At 40.9% G+C, this 24,156-nt stretch overlaps 2 protein-coding genes across 2 annotated transcripts; one reads left to right on the top strand and one right to left on the bottom strand.

Annotated features, from left to right (window-relative positions):
- The first annotated feature begins 1,026 nt into the window (after window positions 1-1,026).
- Window positions 1,027-3,815, top strand: mos (v-mos Moloney murine sarcoma viral oncogene homolog). Its single transcript, XM_026924502.3, has one exon. It carries the CDS (start codon window positions 1,481-1,483, stop codon window positions 2,489-2,491), a length of 1,011 nt encoding a protein of 336 aa, XP_026780303.3. The 5' UTR covers window positions 1,027-1,480; the 3' UTR covers window positions 2,492-3,815.
- A 303-nt stretch (window positions 3,816-4,118) lies between these two features.
- clptm1 (CLPTM1 regulator of GABA type A receptor forward trafficking) lies at window positions 4,119-19,203 on the bottom strand. Its single transcript, XM_026924501.3, has 14 exons — window positions 19,049-19,203; window positions 12,301-12,431; window positions 11,198-11,321; window positions 10,731-10,889; window positions 8,943-9,060; window positions 8,755-8,840; window positions 8,512-8,632; window positions 8,162-8,406; window positions 7,974-8,067; window positions 6,970-7,160; window positions 6,777-6,872; window positions 6,554-6,689; window positions 4,650-4,817; window positions 4,119-4,519 (listed from the first exon to the last, which is right to left on the bottom strand). The coding sequence occupies exons 1-14, from the start codon at window positions 19,100-19,102 to the stop codon at window positions 4,338-4,340; spliced, it is 1,905 nt and encodes a 634-aa protein (XP_026780302.2). The 5' UTR covers window positions 19,103-19,203; the 3' UTR covers window positions 4,119-4,337.
- Between the last annotated feature and the right edge of the window lie 4,953 nt (window positions 19,204-24,156).

Below are 24,156 nucleotides of genomic sequence, written 5' to 3'. Positions count from 1 at the left end.
ACCTTGGCTTACAGTGCTAATTTGCCTATAGCTTACTTGATATATGGTGGTCACGTATCAGACTCAGCTGATTTGGAGGCTGTGAAAGCAGTGAGCAGAGTTTGTCTACAACCACCACCATCTACATGGGGTAGTGGCCCTCACCTTCTTTCAGAAATGATCAGCATGAGAGGACATTTTGGTATGTGATCACTTTAATGCAGAAACTATTTTAAACATCCTGCAAAAATGGAAAAGGTCCTAATTTACTTAAGGAAAAAATCCTTGAGACAAAGAACCTTGAACCCTTTACTAAACTTAATTTCTCTTTCTTTATTTTCAGATGAGGACATTCTGAAAGCTGTACAGCACTGCGCTGAAATCACACTGAATAACAATGATACCCTGCTTCTGGGATTCAGTGCAGAGATGAGAAGTGGTATAGTGAAATATAGTGAGAGAAAGAAAGAGGGAGGACTGGAAGGTCACAGTGGAGGGACTGGTGACAAGGTGGTGGGTGAAATTAGAGCAATTTCTTCCATTAAACAATAGTGACCAATATTTATATTTTGGAATTTCCATTAAGGTGGTAAATTAATGAATATGTTTCAGCATAGCTGTATGATGTGTTTCAGAATCCTGAGAGTGAGACAGGCCTCCCTGGGGGTAGAGAGTGAGTAAATCTGAAATGTAATAAACCGTCTAATCCAGGGGCATCAGATATTGGTGTGAGTGCAGGTCTTCATTCCAACCAAGCAGAAGCCACGCCTGAGCCTACTGAAAGCCAAGATTAACTGATTAAACAGCTGGAATCAGGTGTGGCTCCTGCTTGATTGGAATGAAAACTTGCACCCACACTTTGTGGCCCTTTGTGGATAAGATTGGACATCCCTGATCTAATCTAACTTGTTCTTCTATTGTAATACACACTGGCCTAATAAATAATGTATTATTTTGGTCCTAAATGTAAAGATCTTGCATATATATATATATATATATATATATATAATTAAAAAATTGGTCCTTTATTATATAGGGAACCAAAAAGGACCATTACATTTGTGACCCCCACCACATGGTTTGGTCCCCGTGGACATATAATACACTATTAGGCTGTACAAACCATCTCTCTCCCCGGCATGTTTAAGTGAGGAGTGTGGAGCCATTCACGACTCAACCAATGTCCGCTCCGCAGTGAGTCATGTGACATGGACAAACATGATCACCTGGCCATTCCGGGTTGCCAGATTGGAGTCATTCCATACAGCACGAGTCCGGCTGTTTTAAAACCTCCTACTTTCACTGAATCATTGTAAAATCTTAAAATGACATTATGTGGCGTACAGGAATAGCAGTAAATAAAAATAAAATCATTACTATTCCAGAAAAGGGGTTTAAAAAGGCCAGTAGGGTAGGAAACCCGATCAATCTGGCAACACAGTGAGCGAGGCAAATCCGAAGCGCTTGTAACCGCGCCGTGCAGCTCCTGCTCCTCAGCACCATGCCGTCCCCGATCCCCGTGACACGCCTTCTCCCGAGAGACTTCGGTCTCACGCTGGGCGTCTGCAGCAGCCCACTCACTAAACAGGCAGGGGACGCGACCCTTCGTGTGCCGGTCACCGCGTTTCACGGGAAGCTCGCGTGCAGACTCTGGTCTTCTGTGATCCACTGGCGCGAGCTCTGTGATCTGGAGCCCATCGGCTCCGGTGGATTTGGCTTGGTGTTCAGAGCCACGTACTTCGGTGAGACGGTGGCGGTGAAGCGCGTCAAGTGCGCCAAGAACAAACTGGCTTCGCGGCAGAGTTTCTGGGCCGAGCTGAACGCGGCGCACCTGCGGCACGAGAACCTGGTGCGGGTGATCGCCGCCAGCACGCAGGCCAACGGCGACGACCTCTTGGGCGCGAGCGGCGACAGCGTCATCGGCACCATCATCATGGAGCACGCGGGCGATGTGAACCTGCAGCAGGTGATCTACAGCGCCGCCGAGCCGCTGCGCCCCGAATCCTGCGTGCGTTACGCAGCCGACGTGGCGCGCGCCCTTCGCCACCTGCACGCCCACGGCGTCGTGCACTTGGACCTGAAACCCGCAAACGTCATCGTGTCCCGAACGGGCGTGTGCAAGCTGGCGGATTTCGGGTGCTCGTTAAAAGTGGAGCTCGAGCGCGATCGCCATGCCTCGCCTCGCCAGATGGAGATCGGCGGCACGTACACGCACCGAGCGCCCGAACTCCTCAGGGGAGAGGACGCAACGCCTGGCGCGGACGTCTACTCTTTCGGCGTGACTCTCTGGCAGCTGCTCACGCGCGAGCAGCCGTATGAAGGAGAGCGACAGCACATCCTGTATGCCGTGGTCGCCTTCAGCCTGCGCCCTGATCTAAACAAGCACGTGTTCAGCCCGTCCGGACCGGGCCGCTCGTTTAAGGAGCTCCTCAGTCGGTGCTGGAGCGCGGAACCGAGCCACAGACCGAGCGCAGAGCAGCTCCTTACAGAGCTCTCCGACTTTCCACCATGATCTCCAGCCCAGTGTAAAACCTTCTCCTGTCTGATAGAAACGCCACCTGTTTGCCCTGATGCAGTTTTCATAGCGGCTCCTACGATCTTCACACACTGTGTAATCCTGTCTCATATTGAAGTCGGATTGTGATGGTGGATGTAGCTCAAGACTCAGAGGACCCTTCTATTATTTTAATATGATCTTAAAATATTCTTTGCAATGGCCCCTTTTTGTCTATAATTATTGTAAATAAGTGTCGAGATGTATAAATATAATTTGTGTAAATGTGCATTGATGTTTTATATTTTTTCAAATGGATTTGATTAAAACTTTTTTCTTGTACACATTAGTCTTTCTAAATTAGATCAGATGCATCTTCTGTATCTCTGTTCTTTATCTAAAGCTAGTGGTTGTGTGTTGCAGTACTGGGGGAGTCATGGCCATGCAGAGTTCATCCTGTTACTGATACACACCTGATCCAACTAATCAGCTACCAGTTAAACCCTCCTCGAGCTGGAGCAGGTGTGCTGGTCCCCACAAGGCCAGAGATCTCCCTCTTCATAATTTCAAATCTCTCTGGACAGATTCTAGATGCAAGATTTTACATGACTCCATACTAACATAATATTAAGACTGTGTGGTTAAAGCATGTTATATTGGCAGGGAATTCCTTTTCAGTGCTGGCCATTTCTGTACCTCTCACACATTTAGGACCAAGCCCACTTTAAGCTACAGCTAAAATTTGTAAGGATCCAAAAATCACTAAAACATCCCACATGATGAAATAAAACAAGTTCTACATCACATCTTTAAACTGCACTTACGCTTTACTAAAAACATGAGTGATCAATCTTTAATGTACCAAAATAAAAGGCCAACAATTCCAATTTTGGAGGGAAAAAAAAAAAAGCAAGACAAAGAAGGCATTTTGTCCCAAAAATATTCAGACTACACTACCTATGTCTTGCACACGTCAGAGCCTGCAGCTGCAGCCGTATTTAACACGCCACAATGGTCCTGCTTTGGAGTGTGTGAATGTAACTGGGGGAAAAAAAAAAAAAAAAAGAATCTGACGTGCTCGGGCAGAAGACCAAAGTTCCTGCTATTGTTTGTCAGTTTGACATCAGCACAATTAGATTTCACAAGATGACTGTACAGGCTTACAACATACAAAAGAAAACTATCTGAGTTTGAAAAACAAATGTTATGAATCACCATCATTAACATATTAATAATGTTAATATAATTACTTTAATACCTACAAGGCTGCATTTTTTGTTGTTCAAGCTTAGAACACCAACCCTTAAAAAAAAAAAATTCACAGTCTCCAGTGAGTAGTATACAGGTTCAGCAGCTCACATTCTCCAGAAGTTGTGCTGCTTCCTCTCACACTACTCACCCCTGTCCTGATACACAGCGCTCAGGCATGGAATGAGAAAAGAAAATGACAAGAAATCCACAGAGGAAAAAAAAAAAAAGCTTGCACTTGGCTTCTTTTTTGTCTTCTCCTTATACATTACAATATGTACTGCACAAGCCCATCTGCACTAATGGGACTTGCTTACTCATTAATCTTCATAATGGTAGTGTTAACCAACCCAAAATATACAATACAGTACATCACATTTTTACTTCACCTTGACTGCAAAATGTGGGAGATTGAAAAATATTAGGAATTCTACATTAAATGAGATTTTTTTTTTTGTTGCAGATCTCATACAAAAAGAGGAAAGATGAACTGAAATTTCACGCAGTGTCCTTTAGAGAATACCGAGATTCCAGTTCACTTTCCTGACGATTAGACATGAACTCAGCTTTGAAGATGTTTGATACACCTTCAGTAGACAGGAGAGTGTAAAATACATTAATCGTTTTTCTTCTCCTCCTCTGGTTTATCTGTGACGGCGGCGGTGGCTGTGTCTCCCACTGATGCCTGAGCTGAGTCTTCTTTGCTGTGGTCCACTCCGCTCGTGCCAAACTCATTGACGCGGTTGGGATCCACTCTGTAGATCCACCTCTGGTACAGGTAGATGAAGAACACTACATCTGTTGAAGAATGAAATCAGGTCTTGATGCAAGATCGGGCAAACTCTCAACAGAAAATGCTACGGATTTCTAAACTATATAGGCAGTAATGACATTATAAAAGGAGAAGTCATGGAGAGGTCGTGCGTACCATCTCGAAGACAGCCTATTCTGTACATCATGGGCATTCTGATCACAAAGGCAAACAGGTCATCTATGAACGTGTTTAGTGCCTTATAGGTGAGCATCCTCCATGGAAGATGCGCCACTGACTTCATCTTGTAGTTGATGAAGAGCTGTGGCGTCATTGTGATGAAACCTGTGTTAAAAAAATACAATAAACACAAACTAAGACTTTTCAGTAGAGAACCATTCCTGACACTTTAGTTCACTTCAAGACTGTGTTCTGTTCTGGAGAAAGCCACTAGAAGGCTAAATCACATGTAATCATATCTTACTCAGCCAAGGTAATCTAGTATTACTGTGTTCAGTGGAACTAGGCCTGCACTAGCAATCTCATTTTTTATCATCATCATGATGTGAGTCATCATGAAGTTGGGATTAATACTTCCATAAAACTGCTTTACCCACAAACAGCAGCAAAGCTTCTGGCTTTATAAACTGGTGTGTTTGTGTGTGTGTAAGCACATGCTACAGAGGAGAAGCACAGACCAAAAACATGCTCATGTGTACAGCCAAAACATGCTACTGTTAGCCTGAAGACTTTAAAAAACAGTGCTGCTAGGCTGAGTACCAGAAAACATTTAAGCAAAAATTTAAGTAAGGAAGAATTGGTCATGAAAGTGGAGGCCTGTGTCTAGTTCAGCTCCTCTGTTTTAAATTAGATGACCATCAAATGTGTCCAGCAGCAGTGGCCTTTAATTTGGATTACATTTTAATCTTACTTGAGTAAATACATTTTCTGGCTACATTTCTGTGTCTTGCACAATGTCGGTGTACAAGGAAATTATAGTTTACCCCAAGTAGGGTGCATTTGTGAAAAGGAATTCATAAAACATAAATAAAGGGACATGAATAAAAAAAATTCCTGTATAAAGATACATTGATGATGCCACATGTTGAGTTATAGACCTAAATATTGTGTACACTCATGACCTCTTCATATATTTATTTAGTTTTATCACATTTACAGTTACTGCATTCTTGTCCATATCACATAGTCCAAGTTGGATGTTTTTGGGTTGTTGGGTGTGTTCTTAGCATACATTAGATAATAGATTATTGTGGCTGTGGGGGTGTGTTCAAACACCAACTGTGAATGAAGGGCGGAGTCTTAGAGAAGGAGTGGGTCATTTCATGAATGAGTGTATACCTGTGGTGATTAACCTTTCTCCTTTTTACACCTTGTGTCTTGCAGTGAGAAGGAAATGCTGAGCACTGAGAGCCCGTGTGGTGCAGAACAATGCCACTTTCCCTGACAGAATCCAGATGAGCTTGTTTGTGTGTGAGTGTGACCATCATTAATTAATATACTGAAACATTCACACTGACATGAAATAATTTACTTTAAATCTCATGGTCACTGACACCAAAATCTGCACACACACACGGAAACTTACATCCCCTGGAAAATACATCCTTAAACGTCTCTGCATGCTCTAGCGGCCATGTGAAGTTGTTTTAGTTCATACGCATGCTTCTTGTTTCCAGACCCATCATCAGGTCTGAGCTTTAATGCATGACTGACTGGTGTGTTTTTGCATAATTGCATGACTTATTCTCAAAGTTGTACTTTGTTTATGACAATATATGTAATAAGCCCATTTTAGGATCTTGATGAAAGGGTTAGGGAAATTGTGTTTATAAAAATGGCTTTTATGATGTTGCTTTTAATTATTACAATACATTTTACAATGATAGTGGGTCTGCACATATATGTGCATAGGGACTAGACTTTTGTCAGGCAGACCTGCAGCTTCAAATGGATTGCCCTGTATTTGTAATCTGTCTTGAACATGTAAGTGCAACATTTTTGGAGTGTTCAGTACAGAAATTATGCTGCGTGCTTTGAATAAGTGGTAAATTTGCACTCACCGAATGTTAACAAGAATCCATAGAGCATGCTGAGCACCCATGAGTACCAGCCTTTGTGCTCTACATAGATTAAGCTGTAAACAGCATAGCACCCAAAGAGTGGGTACAGGAGCCAGGACAGGTACTTAAAGGCCATCTAGATTAAAGAGAAAACAGAAATCAAACTTTTCAGTCTTTAAAAAGAACAAACATGCCAAATGGCTCCACTGGAAAGCACACTTACATCATCATAGATTTTAGTTGAGGATTCAACGTATGTGGACTTGTCTTTAAATACCAATCGTGGAAAAACTCCTGCAATCTTGTTCTCTCTGTCCAACTGAAAAGGCCAGAGAGAGGACATCAGACTTAAAACAGTTCTTATTAAACAGTATAAACTGCAGCTTAAAAAAAGGATTGCTGTTGTTGCCACTCACCCTGACATCCATGACTTTGGTGATCTTCCAGAAGTCAATGAGCAGCCCGATGAAGACGCTGACCTGCACCACAAAGTTGGTCTCGTTGTCCAGGATGTAGAGGAGCACCACCAGGGACTGGAACACGCCAAATATGATGGAGCGCACAGACAGGCCCTCCAAAGACTGGCGACTGTTCCAGAACTGGATATCTGAGTGAAGAGAGGGGAGAATAAAAGAAACAAGATAAAGGTCACAGATTGACAATGTGAGCTTTCACACAATTTCTGTATTTATGGCATCTCACTAAGATGCCTGAGCCAAGAACCTACTACATTCTCGTGCTCTAAGTAAGCAGTAAATTCTAAAAGAATACGTTAAATATATATAAAGCTAAAAGCCATGTGAAAGAGTGTTGACTTTACATATTAATAGTAGTAGATAATACACTTGTATAAATGAAATGATATTGTGTATACAATATTGTGCAAACAAAGGAAATGCATGCACTGGCTCTACAACATCATTTATTGCAGAACAGGCCACAGTGCAGCAGAGAGTGTGCATTCAGACAGCTTTATTACTTATGCTTTTTTAAGTGTGCGGTGAACTTTAACCATCCAGTATTCAAATGTATGAAGACTGTGGTTACGCCATTATAACCTTGGACCTCTGTCAAAACATACATCAGGCATCGCAATCACAATCACACACTGCTGCAGGTGCCTTAAAGCCACATAACAAACAAAATGAAGATAAAAATCTGGTTAAAGGTTTGTCCGTGGTCTGATGGAACTGGTTTGGAGTGGAATTTGTAAAAAGATTTTAAAAGGATATTAGAAACATTAAGCTGCCACCAAATTGGTTTGTAGAGCAACTTCTGCTGATAGTGAACGTAACACTGTTAGACTGCATTTCCATTTTGTCTATATTGCCCACCCCTAAATATATTATGCTAACGAGCCTAACCCTATTACTATTGCATGTACTCTGATATAGTATGGAAATCGGCACATTAAACTCACCATTCTTAAACGCCAAGAACTCAAAGATGCTGTGCACAATTGAGACAACGATAGTCAGGCCAAGTAGGTAGGGATTAGTCTCCAGCAGTGCCACCTATTGAGCAAAATTTCCTTTATCATACATTCTCTGTTGAGCAGGCATTGTGAACAGGCATTAAAACAGAAAATTTAGAGATATGAGCACAGACCTTAACAGAATCCTGGTCCTCATCAGACTGCTCGTACGTGTCCTCGCTCAGGAAGTTCCAGGGTGAGCGGGCATTCTGAGCTGCATACAGCTGCCAGCGCCACAGAGAGAGCGGGCAGTAGGTGAGGCGCAGGGGCAGCTTCTTTAAAGTCTCGTTTATGGGGTAGTAGTCCTTCTGCAGGTTCCAGTAATCATTGAAGTAAACGATGGGGTAGTAGTCACCGCTCACTGCATCAAACTTGACGTCTGTGAGAGAGAGAGAGAGAGAGAGAGAGAGAGAGGTACAAGTTAAGAACTTTTGTTACTCAGATTAATATAGATACACAGCCTCCTGAGGATGGGAATACTTACGCTGGTCGAGGGGTGGAGGCACCGAGCCTTTCACCCAGGCTGTGTGATCATCAACCATGTTGATAGTTAGGTTGGGATGCCAGTGAGATATGATCTCCACTGGGCCATGACTTTCTGCCCGCTGTAGACACACACGAACATTACCAGTTAAAGAACAAAACTGTTTTTGGGTTGCACTGAGCCAACTATTTTACATTCAGTGATCCATAGAGTTTATGCCAACACATCCATTAGCACACAGACCTTAATCATCTCAGGATCAGCTTCTGTCTCTCCCGTCAGCAAGTTCTTCGTCTTCAGAAACTTCCTACGCTTGAACTTGTTCAGCACTGGCACGGAAGCAAACAGAAACATGCAGTTATTACCTGAGCCTCAGCACTGAATGTGAGCCACTACTGGATGCGAATGCTAGCGTGACTGAGCTGACTCACTTCGTGTTGCATGGACGGTGGCCAGCCTGCGATACTGGCCTTTGCGTTTCGGATCCGGATGGAAGCCACTCTTGGTGAAGTATACGTGGATGTATAACGAGCCGTTCTGCTGCACACTCTGTATGAGAAACTTAAATTAATTGCATCTACAATGACCACATACCAATATTTACAGGCTCAGGTTAGCCCTGCTTTCCAATACTGATTTAACACACCCTGCCATTTTCTCTTGGGGAAATCACAGGGGACAGCTTAAGACCCGTCCATTAAGGGAAATAAATTAACAGCTGAGGTGTCTGTGGTTATGTTAATGTAAGATTGTCATCAGTACAATCAAATTCAATTTGAGTGAATTATTTGTGTATTTGAAAAATTTTATTTATATTTATACACATGCAAGAAGCTGTATTTACTGTTATCTGTAACAAGAGGAAGCTTACATATCCTGTCAGAGTGAAACTTGTACCCAGTGTTATTTTGTGTTAGCAAAGATGTCAATCACATCACTGTTTTATCTTAGTTGAATTCCACCTCAGATGCACCACAAATGGCATAACAAATCTAAATTAAATGTTTGTACTGTATACTAAAAAACACAGAAACCTAACATTTGAACAATTTCATTCTACTGTATGTGACCATGTATTCCAGTGATAGTTAGTAACTGACCTGTCTGTAAGCTGACACGGAAGAAATAAAACACTCGGTGGCATGCTGTTATAAGAAAATAATCAACAATAGGGCAGTGTGACACTCAACACAGAGTGGAGTTACTGTCACCATGCCAAATTTGATTATTTTTCTATAACAGCAAACTTTATTCCTCTTATACCGCAGCAATTTACCAACCCTAACATTTTTTTATTTATTAAAGAATTGCACGTCATACATTTATGTGTTTATAGTTACATTTAATGTTGCATTTAAAGTTCACGAAACAAGTTAGTTCCTGTTGTCACTTACATTATAGAAGCTGTAAACAGTTGCTCCCTTACCAGTACCGCTTTTCTCTCTCTCTCAAAGACAGAAAAATGTAGCTTGTTACAGAGAAACAGCAGAGCCTTCTGTTTTACCTCTGAATTTTACCAAGCACTGACACTGGAGACTCCTTCTAAAAATGCTAAATAAACATCTCCTCACAAAAGAATTCATCATATCAACAGTTACACAAAGTTTTTGTGGAGCGTCTGGTATACAAGTCCCTGAGCTACTATAGAAACGATAATGTATCTGAGTGTATTATTATTATTATGATGAGTGTATTAATATAAACGTGTGATTTGCCTTGCAGATGGCACTACCGTCAGAGATGCTGTTACAGAAAATTAACCACCACCTGCTGACTAACTAGATCTGAGAATTCAGTAGCACTGTGGTATAAAGGCACTGCATAACGTGGAAGAGTATTTCATTTAAAAACCCACTCCGTGCTCTACCCGCATAGAGTTGTGGTGTTCAGTATGTGGTTACTTGTGTGAAATGTGAGATTCAACTCAGGAGTACAGGAGAGGAAGTTTGAGGAATTGAAAGATTGTTAAAAACAGTATCAGCACTCAGGGCATGTTTACACTTTACACAGACTTATGTCCGAGACAGAAAACAATCGAGCTAGATATACAGGACACAAATATCCTAAATTAGAAAAAAATCATTTTTGTAACAAATGCAGTCTCTGAATCATATACCATGAGTATGAGTAACCATGAGTTACCATGAGTTTGGTCACAAATAATAAAACAATGTCCTTTAATCTTTAGTTTACGTGACAATTACTGCCTAAATGTTTACCTCAGGTGTGTCTAGTTCCAGGTAATGCTCATAGCAGCCGTCCCCTGCTTCTCCTGTGGTCCAGTCTCCATAGACCAGGTCCTGCTGGAACCAAAACAGGGCTTCTGTTCTGTTGAAGTCTGAAAATACCTCATTTTCAGATAAATACACATAAAGATCCTAGGAAAAGAAGAGAACATTTAGTGTTATGTGTGTCATTATCAAACATGTCTCTGTGTCATAACAAACACAGCACAGCCTAGAGAATTAGTAAGCAAGCCTCTATGGAAAAACAGCCATAGCAAAATGCAGTCCTGTACAGCCGTCTGAATAATCGCATATCTATTCACGTCTAGCTTCCAGCACATCCATGCCAGGTAATTAAGCACTGCAGAACCCAAGCTACCCGGTTCAGAGCCAAAACAAACTTTAACAATACTTTAGGCAAGGCACGGTCACGGCTTATATTTATATTTAGAGCACAGTACCATAAGGGTGTCCTTGGGGAAGAGGTTGCGGCTGGGCACCCGGGGAGCGCCTGCAGGGGTGCTGGGGTCAGGGGTCGACGGCCCTCTGCGGAACCAGCTGCTGATGGCCCATATAATGAAGATCCTGGGAAATGTACAATCACATAAGGGTACTATAAATACAACTTCGGGTTTGGATATTTTATACATAATATTCGGGCCTTCTCACAGGGCCGAAAACGGCGGCTAAAATCAACGCCCATCTGCTGCAAAAACTCATATTCAATAACTGAGTCCAAATCCTAAAATATTTCACCCAGTGTAGAGATCTACAGACATGTTGGGGAAAAAAGAAAAGCTGATGGAGTGCAAAGAAAAGAAATGTTAATCAGTATCATAAACGTTAGCACCTTATTGCAATCAGTAGAACTGATAATAAATGGTTCCCAAAAAAAAAAAAAAAAAAAAAAAAAAAAAAAACTTAGTTTATGGCCCTTCAAAGTCTAGCAAAAATGCTGATGTGGTCCAGGTAGAATTTGAGATGGACAGCTTGCATTAGTTAAACAAAAAGGTTTATGCGGATACAAAATCATGTATATATTAATCGGTTTATAAATATATAGTAGGCCATAATATTTCCAAGCTATGTGGTTCTGGTCATTTCGATTATGATCATTTTAGGAATTGCAGGACTTGGCACAAAGGTCTAAAGCTCTAAATCAAAGTGGCTTGATTATACTGACCATGCATAACAAGAATCCTCAAAGTGGTCCACTAGGACAAGTCCCGCTATAATTAACTAGGTTATAAATTACTGCTCCTAAAAGAATGTGTTGTGATAATTCTCTGAGTGTCATCTTGTCGAGCTGCTACATGAGACAAGAACGGAGGGATGGTAGTCTGCAGTTAGAGCTCTATTTTTAAAGTAAAATGAAGAGTTATGACTAAGGGGTATGATTACGTAACCAAAAGTACTGGTGATATAACCGAACACTGTTACACTGTACATCACTGTCGCTACAAAAGAATGGGCCAGAAGTGCACTGCTTTCCAATTTGCCAGAAAGAAGAATATCACAGTGCTTTATGCTTTGTAGCAGGCAGCTGTTTGAAGTATGAACCCACCTGAAAAGGACGCCCTTAATGACTTGCCAGGCGTTGGGCTGCTGCTGCTGCTGCTGCGGTTGCTGTGGGTTCTGTGCAGTCGCACCTGTCTGTGCAACCTGGCCTGAAGCAGCTGCACCATTACTGCTCACCTACACAAACACACCATGTCTATTCATTAATCACAATTCATCATCAAAACGATCAGATCGCTGGTTTTAGAGATGTCTAACAATGCAATCATGGGTTTTTAAACATTAACTTTAAACAATATATCATCACTGTCATCATTATCACATACACATTAATGCTTATTCTTTGTTATAAAGCCTATTGAACCAGATGAAAACAAGATACGTGACTTTACCTCACTGCTACACTACCATCTGGGACAACTTCCAAATCCACCTGATCTTTAACCAATGCTCACCAACATATCTAAAGGTCAGTAAACAAATGAGGATCCCAACCAGCTTTTAGATTCCCAAAATGAGACTATAAAGGCTTGAGAAACCCTTAACATAACGTCACAGTAAAGGAAACAATCTGGAATAATATGGACAGTATGACGCGTATTTGTAAATTATATAACTCAATTCAGCTGTAGCACTACAAACTACTACCAAATGCACTTTCTCCAATTAAAGACACTGAAATATAAAGAGAAACAAACCCTTCTGAAAATAGAAATTAGACTTAAATGTTGTTTGAAAGATTTTTATTAAATGATGGATTAGCGCTACATGATACACTGTATTGCCAGCGTTGATATTTCAGAAAGGCACAATATGTAAATGGAGCCTCTGACAAACAATAAACGCTTTATTGTTCGTGCCGACATCCTGACCAACCTCAGCTGCTGCAGATGAGATCATCTGGGAGGGTTTTGTGCATTTACATGAGCCAAGAAATGAAAATCAATGCTCAAAATAACACTCGCACCATGTGACATTTAAACATGCTGCACTGTATCTAACAATGTACTGCAATGTAATACTTTCTCCGATTCATTAAAGCCTGTGAGTTTTTGTTCGATACTTAACAAGGGCCTGGTTCAAAGCTTTTCCCTGAAACAAATTACAAGAAGCTTCGTGCTGGGAAAGCGATAGTGATACAAGTGCTACATTCACAAATAGAACAAACAAGTAGAGATAAGATAAAAGCCAGAGAACCACAAGAAAATACACACACACACACACACACTCACAAATAAACACAAAGCTTGGAGTAAATTCTGGTACTAGTGCTACAAATGGCTGTAGCTGTCGAAGGGGGAATTTCAGCCTTATATTTTTATAACTGTTTCCATTTTTTTTAAAAGGCAGCATAAACTCCAGGAGCAGTAACCGCTTAAACCCCAGTGCTGAATTTCTGTATATTACAACATCTCCGTATTTATTATGCGAGTTGGTCAAGCAAAAACAAGGAAGTGAATCAGAGTGTAAATGATTAAACACGAGTTGCTTCGGGGCTCATGTCCACATGATTGGAATGAGCCTAAAATAGACCACGACGCTTAATCATTAAGTCCTACCTCATGCGACACAAATAATGAGGGCATGAATGTTTCTCATTCAAGATCTGTACAACAGTGTGTGAAGCAGAGCTGCAACAATTAGTCAGAACAATTAACTGTGATGTCAAATGACCCACATTGATTTTTACATTCGACGTCTTGCTTACTAGGGCTGCACAATGTATCGAAATGATCAAAATATTGCAAATGTAAATATCATGATATGTGTTTCGGAAGGACTTGCGATAACTGATGACTTTAATAATTTAAAAAGGTACAAAGTTTTAGGGCGATGCAGAGAATGCATTCATTTCCTCAAAAGAAGGAACATGTACGTTAGTCATGTCATTTTCCATTTTTAAATATATAAATATAAATATAAATTAAATTGATTTTACACACTTATAGCATTATCTTGCGGCATATCGCATTATTTAACAAGTTATCGCATATCGCATTTTTCTTTAATATGGTGCAGCCCTATTGTTTAGTTAACAAAAATACGTCCTAAAGCAAGAGCGCATGGAGCTCTATTCCTGGGTAGAATGTACAATAGTGGGTACAATAATAATGATGTTACTCTTGCACCACATAGTGCTGCCCACAAAACTGTTTTAATGGAGCCCAACAGTGTTTATATGGTTTTAAAGAACACAAAACCCAGACCGAATTGTTTCACTGGTATCATACAGGCTGAAGATAACAATGCATAGATTACAAGATAACAGAAGATACACAGAACCGTCAGACTGAACGAGGAAAAAAGGTGCAATGTCATTTCGCAACAAGTTCTTGTAAACTTTAACTAAATTTCGAACTCCTTTAAAGCGTGACTGAGGCGTGTTCTCTCCTATCCAACACCACGGAAGAAATGGCATAGGCTTAAGTTCACTTAAGATAATGATTTAACCTCACCAAACTCTATATAATTCAAAAAGGTTCTGTCACTCAGTATTTGATATTTGACCACTGTTTCACGACAGAAATCCTACAGTGATTATAATTCACTGATTTGTGTGATGAGTAACCATGAAAACTTGCACACTCAAAGCCAGACTTTTGAGCTTATTATAAAACACGTGATGAACAGTAATGTGCACATTTGAAATGCTGACGTACTCCCTTGTTTACTTCACATTTGGTCAGAGATAATTATCGTTTCTATCTACGTTCTTTCAAATTGGGCAATCTGATTGTCGTTTGTTGAAAGGACCCCCGTCCATGCACTGCCGTGCCGCCGCCATTTTGCCGAATACTTGAAACGGTATAACATTACACTATGAGAAGAAGGCAAGCTGGTGGAGGCAGTGTAATGCTTTGGACAATGTTCTGCTTGAAAACCTTGGGTACTGGCATTCATGCGGATGCTACTTTGACATGTACCACTGACCTAAACATTGCTGCAGACCAAGTACACCCCTTCATGGCAACGATATTCCCTAATAGCAGTGGCCTCTTTCAGCAGGATAATGCGCTCTGCCACACTGCAAAAAATTGACAAAGAGATCAAGGTGGTGACTTGGCCTCCAAATTCCCCAGCTCTGAATATGATCGAGCATCTGTGGGACGTGCTGGACAAACAAGTCCGATCCATGGAGGCCCCACCTCACAACTTACAGGTCTTAAAAGATCTGGTGCTAATGTCTTGGTACCCGATACCACAGCACACCTTCAGAGGTCTTGTGGAGTCCATGCCTCAACGACTCAGAGCTGTTTTGACCAACACAATATTAGGCAGGTGGTTTTAATCTTACGGCTGATCGGTAAGATTAAAACACACACACACACACACATCATGGAGGGGGGTTGATATTTTTCAGTGCAGTAGTAAAACATGTGCACCAGTTTCATTTTTAGCCTGAATAATATAGCTTCTTAAGCTTAATGATGAGGCAACGTCTATGTGATTTAGATAAAACTTTAGAGAGAAAGATCTGTTTAAATCCACAAAGTTGCTTATAATGTAAACTGGTTATTATTATCGTAACAGAAGAATTATTAGATTAGCCCACATATCAAGGTGTTCCTCACAGGTTAGTTTTACATCCCTGAAAAGAAAAAAACACAATAAAGAAAAATACCAAAGGATATTTGTTTCAGCCATTCTCACTTATAAACCACATTTAAGCAGAATAATTGGCTATTAATTTTTAATATCAATATGTTATGTGTTTTGCAGTCTTAGTGTGAAGGTTGAAACACCGGAGTCACAGACAGCACAAGCTTTACCATCATCTATCATCAATTTAGATCAGCTTAGTATTTAAATAAAAAATCCACTCTGAATCATATTTAATAAGTTTATACTGAAATTATTCATATATTTTTTTAGTGATTCTGGTGCTGATTTGCTGGTTGGTGTTATATTCTCGTTATTCCCGGGAGAAGTTAGTGTTTGTGTGCCATGCTGATGTCACAGGGGGATGTTGCTATTGCTAGCGCAGTTACAGAGGAGTTTAGTAGGAGAATGTCAGTGGTAGATGTCAGCTCCTGATCTGAAGGTTAGGAGTTCAAATCCCGGCATCGCCAAGCTGCCACTGTTGGACCCTTGAGCAAGAGCCTAATGCTGCCTTCGGGGCAAAGTTGCAACTCGCAATTCCCCACCTACAACCGGTAAAATCTACCAAACACACCACCTCAGTTGTACTGAAATTTCAACTCGTCAACTTGGGGCAGTCTTCTCAGCTTCCAGTTCCTTCCCTGTTTACGGAGTGACGTCAAATCAGCATGGTCATGCACAACGTAAACTTCAGATCAGTTAATATACAGATACAGTACCTGGTTAAATCTATAACATTGTCCATACTAACTGCTTTGAGAAGGTAATCATCCACATTAGAGTTAACACTAACGTTATCCGGCTAGCTTGTTGCTAAGTTACTCGCTCTCATTCGCTTCTGTTCCTGTGCTGCAATTTTAGTCCAAAATGTTGCAGGAATGTTTGAAGTTCACTGTATTAGAACAGCACCAGTAGCCACTCGGGCCTGTAACTGTAAAAGTGCAGTTAAAGTAGCTTTTTCTGAGCTTTACATGCTCTGACAGAGCAAACAAAAGACAGGCTTTTGCAAAGGTGTCTATGTTTTTTTTTCCCCACTTTGCACACTGAACACCCCGAGGTGGGAAATGACATCATTACAACTTACACATTACCACCACGAGCGCAGCGTTAACCCTCAACTGCTCAGTTGTTTCCTATCTCAATTCTAAGTCGCTTTGGATAAAAGCACAACCAAATGAGGTCAAACGTAAATGTAAATGTCAGCGAACTCAAACCGTCAGTGATAACGGACAGGTTTCACCGTTAGCTCCAAAAACAAAGGAGACGCAGGAGCTTCTTTTGTCACGCACCATTTTCCACCCACATTCAACGTCATATTAATGAGACGTGGAGAAATAGTGGAGACAGCAATCGCTGGAGTCAAAGTCCCAGAATGCAATGCAGTTATACAGCAGTGGCGCAGTTATGCAGAGACTCGGCTGTTGGTGGTGATGAATCGAGGGCTAACGCTGCATTCGCAAATCAGAATGCAGTCATTTTCAACCACGATACATTCGACAGACGAATTGGACAAAAAACACAGACGCCTCAATGTTCGTCTTTTGTTAGTAACTGTATAGTTGTTGGATTTCTGATCGGAAGGTCATGAGTTCAAAGCCCAAGCTGCCAATGCTGGGCCCTTGAGCAAGGCCCTTAACCCTCACCTGCTCAGCTGTATACATGAGATTACTGTAAGTCACTCTGGATAACATCGTCGGCCAAAATGCCGTGAATGTAAACGTAAATGTACAGTCAGTGTTGTAGATGGAGATTTAACAACAAATACTTCTGTATGTTGATTGATCTAAAGCAAATTCTTGTACATACAGTGAAACTCATTTAAAGGTAAGAAGTGCTGCTTTGTTTACTGCTGATGTTGTGAGCAGCCATGTTGATCTGACGTCACTCCATAAACTGGGAAGGAACTCGGAGTTGAGGAGAAGAAGAACACAACCTCAGGCTGACAAGGAGGAATTTCAAATCGAGGGGGTGTTTTCTTTGGCTTTTCCCGGTTGGAGGTTGGGAATTACAGGCTGCGAGGTGAATCTCGAGTTGAACACAGCACATCAGGTGGTAGTCGAATGGCATTGTGGGTAATGTAGGAAACCGTTAACTAACGTGAAGCTGATAAAAGAGGTTTAAACTTGAAAAAAAAAAAAAAAAAGAATTCTATGTCAAAATCATTAATACCATTGAAGAATATAATCTGTTAAGCATAAAGATGAATATGCAAACAGTTGAAGAGGATTTTTTTCCTTTAAAGGGTTGAAGTGCTGAGTGACACAAGGCCAAAACCTGACTTTAGTGTAGACAGGACACAATGTACAACTGAAAGTCAACTCATCAGAGAGCAGACAGGATAATGTGATGAAAAGACATGGCTGAGAGAAATAACCCAAGCACTGGTTCAGATCAGATGAAGCTGTGGTAGATGTGTAGCTCATTTCCTGGGCCTGGGAACTAACCTGCTAAGCTGCTGTGTAATAAAGATCACTTCCCACCACCAGGCCAGTCAGACTGAGCAGAGACTAAAGAAACCTGCAGATCAGACGCGAGCTAACTGAGCCACTCATCTGCAGTCTCCTACTTCACCATCTGGCTGACTGAATGACAGACCATTAGCTAGCAAGCTAACACGGGGCCGAGCTACATGTCAGGCTAATCCAGTACCTCAGATTGTCAAGCAGACGTCAGACAAAAAAAAACATCCATATTCATGAGTCAGCAAATTCAACGTAACGTGTTTGCGTGCTTCCGAGAGACAATAAGCACACTGAAAGGTTAACATCACTTCACCTAGGCCAGCTTAGCTACAATTTTAATATATCTCTTTATTTTTTTTTTTACTACCGGCATTCTGTCAAATACCGCCTACTGAGCATGGATTGGTTAGTAGTTCTGACTCACACAAAGCACTTCTGATTTCATAGGCTGACCGCTTCTGAGCGTCACCTACTAGCCAATCGTAGGAAAAAAAAGCGCAAACATATCGACCAATCCGAAGACAGGAGGCGGGACCTTTGTCCTGAATACCGGTGGGCAGTTGCACGGTGAATCAGGGGAATCGTTAATTCCGACCGGCATCAATTTGGATTACTTTAATAAATTCAGCAAACCTAAGAGTTTTACCTCATGAACTTATAAAACGACTAATCGGATTTTTAATATGGAGGCTGGTGTGTTATGTCTATATTTACTATTTCTGCCGCTCTTACCTCGCCGTTGCTTACGGTGGATTGCTGTGCTGCTTCGGTCTCCTGCGCCGCCATCTTCCTTGTCTCTGTCCTACACTGTAATGTGGCGTTCTCGGTATGTAACCGGAGATCTCGCGAGATTTGGGCCTAACGTTAGAATACCGCTATGTTCCAATATATCGCGAGATCTGTTCTAACAGCATGTGATCTTGCAGCTCCACCACTACTCACTACTCCCTATTCATTACTCACTAGTTACTCACGTCTCACTATTCATTACACGTTACATGAGGTGTGTTCGACATTTTTGTGAATATGAAATAAAAATAAATAAATAAATAAAAATAATCTGTTATTTATTATAATAGAAAAATCCATTAACCACACTGTGTATGTCAATGTGAAGTTTTTTATAGTGAAGTGACTTGTGGCCAAGTATGGTGACCCATACCAGGAATTTGTGCTCTGCATTTAACCCATCCAAGTGCACACACACAGTAGTGAACACACACCCGGAGCAGTGGGCAGCCTTTTTTTGCTGCAGCGCCCGGGGAGCAGTTGGGGGTTCGGTGCCTTGCTCAAGGGTCTCACCTCAGTCGTGGTATTGAAGGTGGGAGAGAGCGCTGGTTATTCACTCCCCCCACCTACAATCCCTGCCGGACCCGAGACTCGAACCCACAACCTTCAGGTTCACCATCCGGTTGCAAGTCCGAGTCTCTAACCACTAATCCACGACATGAAGAGATTCATGTTATTATTAATTTCCAATACATGTGAGTCTGCATTTATTATTCATTTTATTTGGATATACATGACATGACATATGATTACATGAAAAGAGATTGTAGCTTTCTGTAAGGATATACACCCATTAACGCATAACAGTAAAACCACCTGCGTAATATTGTGTAGGTCCCCCTTGTACCACCAAAACAGCTCTGACCGTTGAGACATGGACTCCACAAGACCTCTGAAGCAGTGCTGTGGTATCTGGCACCAAGACGTTAGCACCAGATCCTTTATGTCCTGTAAGTTGTGGATCAGACTTGTTTGTCCAGCACATCCCACAGATACTCGATTGGATTGAGATCTGGGGACTTTGGAGGCCAAATCAACACCTTGAACTCTTTGTCATATTCCTCATATTGTTCCTGAACTATTTCTGCAGTGTGGCAGGGCGGATTATCCTGCTGAAAGAGGCCACTGCTATTAGGGAATACCGTTGTCATGAAGGGGTGTATTTGGTCTGCAACAATGTTTAGGTAGTTGATACGTGTCAAAGTAACATCCACATGAATGCCAGGACCCAAGGTTTCCCAGTAGAACATTGCCCAGAGCATCACACTGCCTCTGCCAGCATGCCTTGTTCCCATAGTGCATCCTGGTGCCATCTCTTCCCCAGGTAAGCAACACATACGCACTTGGCTGTCCACGTGATGTAAAAGAAAATGTGATTCATCAGAGCAGGCCACCTTCTTCCAGTGCTCCATGGTCCAGTGTAGGCGCTTTCAGCAGTGGACAGGAGTCAGCATGGGCACTCTGACCGGTCTGCAGCTATGCAGCCCCATACACAGCAAGCTGCGAAACACTGTGTGTTCTGACACCTTTCTATCATAGCCAGCATTAACTTTTTCAGCAATTTGTGCTACAGTAGCTCTTCTGTGGGATCTAACCAGATGGGCTAGCCTTCGCCCACCCATGTGCATCATTGAGCCTTGGGAGCCCATGACCCTGTCGCCGGTTCACAGGTTGTCCTTCTTTGGACCACTTTTGGTAGGTACTAACCACTGCATACCGGGAACACCCCACAATACCTGCTGTTTTGGAGATGCTCTGACCCAGTCATCTAGCCATCACAATTTGGCCCTAATCAAAGTCACTCAGATCCTTATGCTTGCCCATTTTTCCTGCTTCCAACACATCAACTTCAAGAACTCACTGTTCACTTGCTGACTAATATATCCCACCCCATGAGACCACTGTAATGAGATAATCAATGTTATTCACTTCACCTGTCAGTGCTTTTAATGTTATGGCTGAACAATATATATACCATTATCGCCATATACTATTACACATGGAATAAAAGCTATAGGTATGAGATCTTGGTTTTGTTTTACAATTTCTTCTTCTTCTTCTTCTTCTTCTTATTATTATTATTATTATTATTATTCAAGCATTCTTCCATTGTATGACCTCCAAATAATTTTAATCATTTTTTATGAAGACCATTGGAGAATAATTAGATTCCTTTTAATAATTTTTTTGTTTTAATAATTGTATTATAATTTTTTATTTCCTCAATATTTTGAATTTTCATATATGTAATTGTGCCTTGTTTGTGCCGTGTCTTGTTGTTAGTTGTAATGGTAGTTATATGCAGGTTGCAGGGGGAGGAGATGAAAATACAGCCAGCAGGTCAGACAGTTTTTTCCTTGTAGTGTGCTGCCTCCAGCTGCAGGCATGAGCCATGGCAGATATGAGAGAGAGAGAGAGAGAGAGCTAATACACATGAACTGGTGTGTAAAAAAATTTTAAAAATAAATTTAAAAAAACTTTTCATTCATATATGGGTGCAGATGAATTTGGAAGTATGTGGCATGTAAAAATAGTCAGCAGAAAAATGTTCAAGTATTGGGAAGTTTGCCAGATGTGCATAACCACAAACACTTAACATTTTAATAAGCTATGTGCTCTTTTTAATACAGTGTCTACATGACGGGATTCCTGTTTTTAAATTGCCAATAAATCTGAGTGTGCATTTTTATTCATTTTATTTGGATAAACAGTTTATATAGAATAAATGAGGATTATGCTATCTTTAAAAGATATTATATTATATTTCCATGCAGGGGATAAAAGCTACATGTGGTCACCACACACACACACACACACACACACACACACATTTGAGCCTAAAAAACATATTCACTTTATGTATAAGATCATAACTTTCAGATATATTCTTGTAGTGTAATAATTTGATGAACGTTTTGGACTAAATGTTGTTGAGAAACTAATTCACATCATTGAACACCACAAGAACAACAACCTATTTTAAATCAAAAATGAGTAACTAAGCTAAAATTAGCTAGGTTAGTCAATGTTAGCTAACTAAAAGTTGATGTTTTATTTAGTTATATAGCTCACACCTGTTCCAGCATGACAGTACCCCAGTGCACAAAGCGAGGTCCTTAGAGATATGGTTTGCCAAGAGCTCTGAGCTCAACCCCACTGAACACCTTTGGGATGAACTGGATCTCCAACAGTGCACCAGGCCTCCTCGACTGAAATCAGTGCCTGACCTCACTAATGGGCAAAAATTTCCACAATCATGTTCCAAAATCTACTGGAAAGCCTTCCCAAAAGAGTGGAGGATTTTACAGCAGTAAAGGGGGGACCGACTTTGGAATGGGATGTTCAACAAACACATATGGGTGTGATGGTTAGGTGTCCACACACTTGTGGCCATATAGTGTAGTTCTAATGATGCTGAAGTTTAAGCTCTGCATTATGATATGCTCTGAGGAAGGGCTTCTTTCTTGCAATGTATCCAAGCAGCTTGTTGTTATGAAAGTAGTATTTAACACTTGAAAATTGACAACCACAAGAAGTTAACTGTGCAATTCAAATTTGAAGCCTTAATTGTGTTTATGCATTTTATATCCATTTTCTGATTTGTGCAGATGAACCTTTGTCTTGTTACTGTTGAAAGTTCTTGTGTTTATTGTATGATAAACGGTGATAAAGGGATTTTACATGTGAGTGACCTCATATTTATACTCCAGGGAAACAGGGCGTAGTTAAAGGCAACAACAAAGATCCTCGGTATGGAGAGCAAATGTTTTGCAAGTGTGACAATTTGTTTAATTTTTAATTTGTTTGCATTCCTTAGGGTTGTCAGTAATTTTGGCATTTCAGATGCTTTTATGTTTGCACTGCATCAGAGCAATGCCAGGATTGCGGTCAGATTAAAGAATTATATTGGCGATATTACTCGGAAACCCTTACTAAACCTCAGGAAGAAAAAGAAGAAGAATGATGTGTTGTCACAATGTTTCTGGGTATGCAACCAGACACACCTCCTTGCCTCAGTCGGCTTTTCCTGAAGACTGGTTGCCACAGAGCACTGTAGATATGTACGATTTACTGTTACGATTTTTAAGGCTTGAATGTCAGCCCATCAACGTGTTTCTGAGTTTCATGATTACCCAAATATGGAGAAGTATAAACCAGACAAGTTAGCATGTGGTTGGAATTAACATCAATTATTATAAATCAGGAGCTAACTTATCTATTGTTAGCAAGCAAGCTAATAACCATTAACTGTTAATATTAGTTCATATAAGCCTTATTCAGACAGGATTAGATTTACATTGGAACATGGAGTAATTTCTCCTTTCCTTCTCCTCCATCCTCTTCAGCCATGTTGGTTTTTTCCTCATCTCTTTGCTGAGAGAATTAGATTTACCTGCTGTCTTCTTACCAACTCTGCAGTGGTCTGATGATTTTAGCCCTGAATTGATATGGGCTAAATCCTGCAGGCTGATTAGAAGGGCTATTATAATGACATTTACAAGTCAAAGCCACTTTATGCCACATATGCCATAATATCGTGTAACCTTTAGTTTTCTATAGATCAATGAATGAGCAGTTCTATCTCCGTCAACACCTTATTCTGTTTTTTGAGTGAGTGAGTGAGTGAGTGAGTGAGATCATTTGGCACAGCTCACCAATAAGAGCCGAATATGTCAACTCCCAGACATCTCATTTCTAAACCTGACAAAGTGTGCAATATTATTACTTTCATTGTTCGTCTTTGCTAACTATGACTAAAATGAAATTTTACTCTATCTTCTAATTAGCAAAATGACTACTTTGCATTGCATAAAATCTATTTTAATATTTGTTAAATCAGCAAGGCATACAAATGTACAAAGGCAAATGTAATACAGTAAGCACCCCTGCATTAATATTATTGTGCCTGCTGTGTCTGTGCTTCATTAAGTAAATTTACCTCCAGTAATTCTGATAACTGCCACGTCCCCTTACACACTTGACACACAGAAACCTACATCTTCAACAAGCATCAGTGAAAGTGGATCCCTCTGTCATTCTGCCTCATAGTA

This window comes from Pangasianodon hypophthalmus, chromosome 14 (genome assembly GCF_027358585.1).
Source record: "Pangasianodon hypophthalmus isolate fPanHyp1 chromosome 14, fPanHyp1.pri, whole genome shotgun sequence".
Taxonomy (NCBI): domain Eukaryota; kingdom Metazoa; phylum Chordata; class Actinopteri; order Siluriformes; family Pangasiidae; genus Pangasianodon; species Pangasianodon hypophthalmus.
The sequence above is the reverse complement of the archived record's forward strand: the minus strand, read 5'-3'. Positions and strand labels throughout refer to the sequence as shown.